Raw genomic sequence first — 4,309 nt, 5'->3', positions numbered from 1 at the left:
ATTTGAACAAATCTGTATTGCAGGTGGCTTTTCACTGTTGGGTTTTGACTTTATGGTTTGAACTTATAACATAAACATTTTACCTTTGAAAATATATGCATAAAACTATATATCTTGTTACTATATATTTTCTGTAAACTGGATTACATCAGAGTGCAAATGCAGCCCTAACATACATTTTTCTAACATTCAAGTAATCAAGATATAACTGTATCTTTTCATGGAAACACAATGATAGTGTATACTTCAGATAAGTCTTTTGGAGCTGATTGGTCAATGGCAGACCACTTAGGCATGATTAATAGGTTGACAGTCCTATAAATACTGTGAGTGAGGAGCAAGACCTTCATCGAACAGGTTCAGTCAGCAGCCATGAGGTCTTTGGTGTTCCTGGTGCTCCTTGGAGCTGCCTGTGAGTAGAGACTCCATTTACTGATTTACAGCAATTATGATCAATCATCAATATACTGACAATACTGTCTCATTTGTGTAGTTGCTCTGGATGATGACAAGATTGTTGGTGGGTATGAGTGCACACCCTATTCCCAGCCCTGGCAGGTGTCTCTGAACGCTGGCTACCACTTCTGCGGTGGCTCTCTGGTCAACGAGAACTGGGTTGTGTCTGCTGCTCACTGCTACAAGTCGTAAGTGATGTCTTCACAGAGTAGTTCATGTATCGGCCCATTGGTTTCTTCAGTTGTGAACAGTATTGGACTTTGTCTTTCAGACGTATTGAGGTCCGTTTGGGCGAGCACAACATTGTAATTAATGAGGGATCTGAGCAGTTCATCTCCTCTGACAAGGTCATCCGCCACCCCAACTACAACTCTTGGAACCTAGACAGTGACATCATGCTGATCAAGCTTAGCAAGCCCGCTTCCCTCAATCAGTATGTGCAGCCTGTGGCTCTGCCTAGTCGCTGTGCCTCCGCTGGCACCAAGTGCAGTGTTACTGGCTGGGGAAACACCATGAGCTCCAGTAAGTGTCAGGATTCATGATGTCATTTCCTTCACACTTCATGTTCATAGCACTTTGGTTGACTTCATATCCATTGCTACTGCATTCAATTCTTTGTAGCTGCTGACTCCAACAAGCTCCAGTGTCTGGAGATCCCCATCCTGTCCGACAGCGACTGCAACAACTCCTACCCTGGCATGATCACCGATACCATGTTCTGCGCTGGATACCTGGAGGGAGGAAAGGACTCTTGTCAGGTAGAGGATAACAAGAAATAGCATTGTTGCATGAATATTAATTGAGACTATTTAAATAATAACCAGTTGTTATGTTTCTCTTCTTCAGGGTGACTCTGGTGGTCCTGTGGTCTGCAATGGTCAGCTGCATGGTATTGTGTCCTGGGGTTATGGCTGTGCTGAGAAGAATCATCCTGGTGTTTATGCCAAGGTAATATAGTTGTTTAATAATTGTTCCAAATAATATGTTTGGTTTAATATGATGTATACATAACTTTTATTAATTCTCTTTTTTTCAAGGTGTGCATGTTCAGCCAATGGATTGCCGACACCATGAGGAGCAACTAAATCACATACAGCCTCTAGATCTCCTCTGACAAAGCATTTAAAAATATTCTGCTTTCTCCAAGTTGTTCATTCATATTTGTCAATAAATACTGAATAAAATGTTTTAAGTACTTTAACAGGCCTACATTTATGATGCTCTTAGCAAACATTACTCACCAAAACAACACACAGCAAGGTGCCTATGTCATTTAACAGAAGGCAAAGTTGAGTCTTTAATATTACTTTAAAAAAAGAATACAGATGGGTAGTTGATGAAGGAAGACAGTCATTCTATCAAAAAGGCATTGGGAAACATGAATTTCTATGTCCAACAAAGGAAATGTTAAAGACAAGCAAATATCGTTACTGATATTTTGTTAGCAGTGCTGGGTAGATTACTTACAGACTGTACACCATTACTGAGTATAAAAGTATATGACAAAATGCAGTTAGTAACAAAATCAATTACATACACATTTTAGATAATATAATCAGACTTACACTTGATCTACACTGCCGGTTAAAAGTTTGGGATCAGTAAGATTTTTTATATATATTTTAAATAAGTTTCTAATGCTCATCAAGGCTTCGTTTATTTGATCAAAAATACAGAAAAAAGCTTATATTGTGAAATATTATTACAATGTAAAAAAAAAATCTAATATACATTAAAAATCTCATTTATTTCTGTGATCAAAGCTGAATTTTTCAGCATCATTACTTCAGCATTCAGTGTCACATGATCCTTCAGAAATTAATCTAATATACTGATTTATTATCAGTGCTGGAAACAGTTGTGTTGCTTAATATTTTTGGAACCTGTGATAGTTTTTTTTCAGGATTCTTTGATGAATAAAAAGTTAAAAAAGAATGGTATTTATTTAAAATAGACACTACAGTTAAAAAGTTTGGGGTCAGTAAATTTGTATTCTTTTTTTTTTTTTAAAGAAATAATACTTTTATTCACCAAGCATGTGTTAAATTAATAAAAAAATGATAGCATAGATTTACATTGTTAGAAAATATTTATATTTTGAATTAATACTGTTCTTTTTAACTTGATAAATCATACAAATGTAAAAGTAACATAAATAATTTTAAAATAACAACAATCATGTGACCATGCATGTCATGTGACCATTAACGTCAGAGAGCTGTAATGATGTAAATACTTAATTATTAACCTAATTATTCATTTATTACCAGAACTTCTCAGGGGGTACTTCAAGTAAACACACTAGGCGAAAGAGGTTTGCCTGACAAAAAGGTTTGGGAATCCCTGCATTACATGTAAATTTGTAATACATTTAATATACGTGGTAGGCTTTTTTAGAAAGGAGATTATAAAAGATGAAAAAAAAATGAGAAAGACAAATTGTAAGTGTGATGCCCCAATTGTTGGTTCTTCACAATTGAAGACACTAATATTATTTCTACATGTATAAATGTATTAAGGGAATGGTGGTTCCACTAGACCAATAGAGGGCGCTGTGGGAGTGCGGTGTGTTTCAAGGCATTTGCTGGGCTGCTGGTTATAACCCAGCAATACAAGAGATGATCACACGCACATCATTGTCCTGTGTTTATTCCACCATTTCACAGGTTAGTCAACTGTTTAAGGTGTCAATCTGTATGAATCTCGTAGAATACATGTTTGTGCATGTCAAGTGCTTTAGATTGATTTGTTTTGGTAAAGTTTTACATGTTTAAGCATTAACTGAATTCGCGATGTTAATCCGCGATTGGAAGAGATGTATGCTCTGTAATATTGAATACTGAAGGTGAATATGTTTAGATATGTTCATATATCAGTTCCTCTAATGTTTAGTTTACTTTAAAAATATGAATATGCAAATGAGTAACACAGTGATTGGCTAATGGACAGATCTTCATGGAAATGCTTTGTAAATACTTTGTAAAGAGACTGAAACAGTGAACATTCACATAAAGAGGCAATGTATAGTACATAATGCATGTTATGATGTTTGCAGTTGCACTGATGTGAGCATTTTGGAAAATAGTGAGTGATAACCCAGCAATACAAGAGATGATCACACGCACATCATTGTCCTGTGTTTATTCCACCATTTCACAGATTGCTGGGAACGCTTAACTGTTAGCTGATGCAGACGTCCTGTACCCGCTACAGTTCTTGGGGGCTCGTCCGGGATTAGCGCCACCTGCTGGAGGAGTGGAGCTCATCTGAAAGAATCCGAAGACCAGCTTGCCGTGGATCCCTGACTGGAATCCTTGCTGTTGTTTGATTGTCGCTAACAGTGGTTCGGAGGTCGGTACGATGGCAAAAGAGAGAAGAAACCTGGTGAGGGAGATCAGGAAAGCACTATGTGAACTGCCTGCTGATGAACTCTTCCTTATCGCTAAAAACATTGAACAAATCGACGAAAGGGAAGAATCACAAGTAGAACTGTGGGATGAAGAGGGATGTTTTGATTTTGTAAGTGGGTTTTTGTGCTGTAAAAGCCTGATGGGAAGGGAAGATGAGGGAATGGCGGTGCTATTAGATCTAAGGGATAAAATTTCAAAAATTACGCAGTCCCAGTATGTAGCAGCACAAAAAATAAAACTCACGACATGAGTACAGGGGAAGCTCAGGGTCATTCTGATCACACAACATCTGACACAAACACACATACCAGCCATCCCCACATGTACACAGCAGACACTGAGTATCAACAGATGTTGAAGATGTACGAGGAGCTTGGCCGAAAGATTCAAGCTACAAATCCCAATGTTATGTCCCCACAATCCAGCTGTCTCCCACTTCCTTT

The 4,309-nt window shown here is 37.7% G+C and overlaps 1 protein-coding gene across 1 annotated transcript; it reads left to right on the top strand.

The window, feature by feature from the left end:
* Nucleotides 1–307: 307 nt before the first annotated feature.
* On the top strand, nt 308–1,626 carry LOC141342256 (trypsin-1-like). Its single transcript, XM_073846665.1, has 6 exons — nt 308–412; nt 494–644; nt 728–978; nt 1,078–1,214; nt 1,303–1,404; nt 1,494–1,626. Exons 1-6 carry the CDS (start codon nt 373–375, stop codon nt 1,539–1,541), a joined length of 729 nt encoding a protein of 242 aa, XP_073702766.1. The 5' UTR covers nt 308–372; the 3' UTR covers nt 1,542–1,626.
* Nucleotides 1,627–4,309: the final 2,683 nt, after the last annotated feature.

This window comes from Garra rufa, chromosome 9, assembly GCF_049309525.1.
Source record: "Garra rufa chromosome 9, GarRuf1.0, whole genome shotgun sequence".
NCBI lineage: Eukaryota > Metazoa > Chordata > Actinopteri > Cypriniformes > Cyprinidae > Garra > Garra rufa.
The sequence above is the reverse complement of the archived record's forward strand: the minus strand, read 5'-3'. Positions and strand labels throughout refer to the sequence as shown.

Coding starts and splice junctions, on each gene's coding strand:
- LOC141342256 (XM_073846665.1), top strand. CDS start 373: ATGAGGTCTTTGGTGTTCCTGGTGCTCCTTGGAGCTGCCT. Junction 413..493: donor GGTGCTCCTTGGAGCTGCCT/GTGAGTAGAGAC, acceptor TCATTTGTGTAG/TTGCTCTGGATGATGACAAG. Junction 645..727: donor GCTGCTCACTGCTACAAGTC/GTAAGTGATGTC, acceptor TTTGTCTTTCAG/ACGTATTGAGGTCCGTTTGG.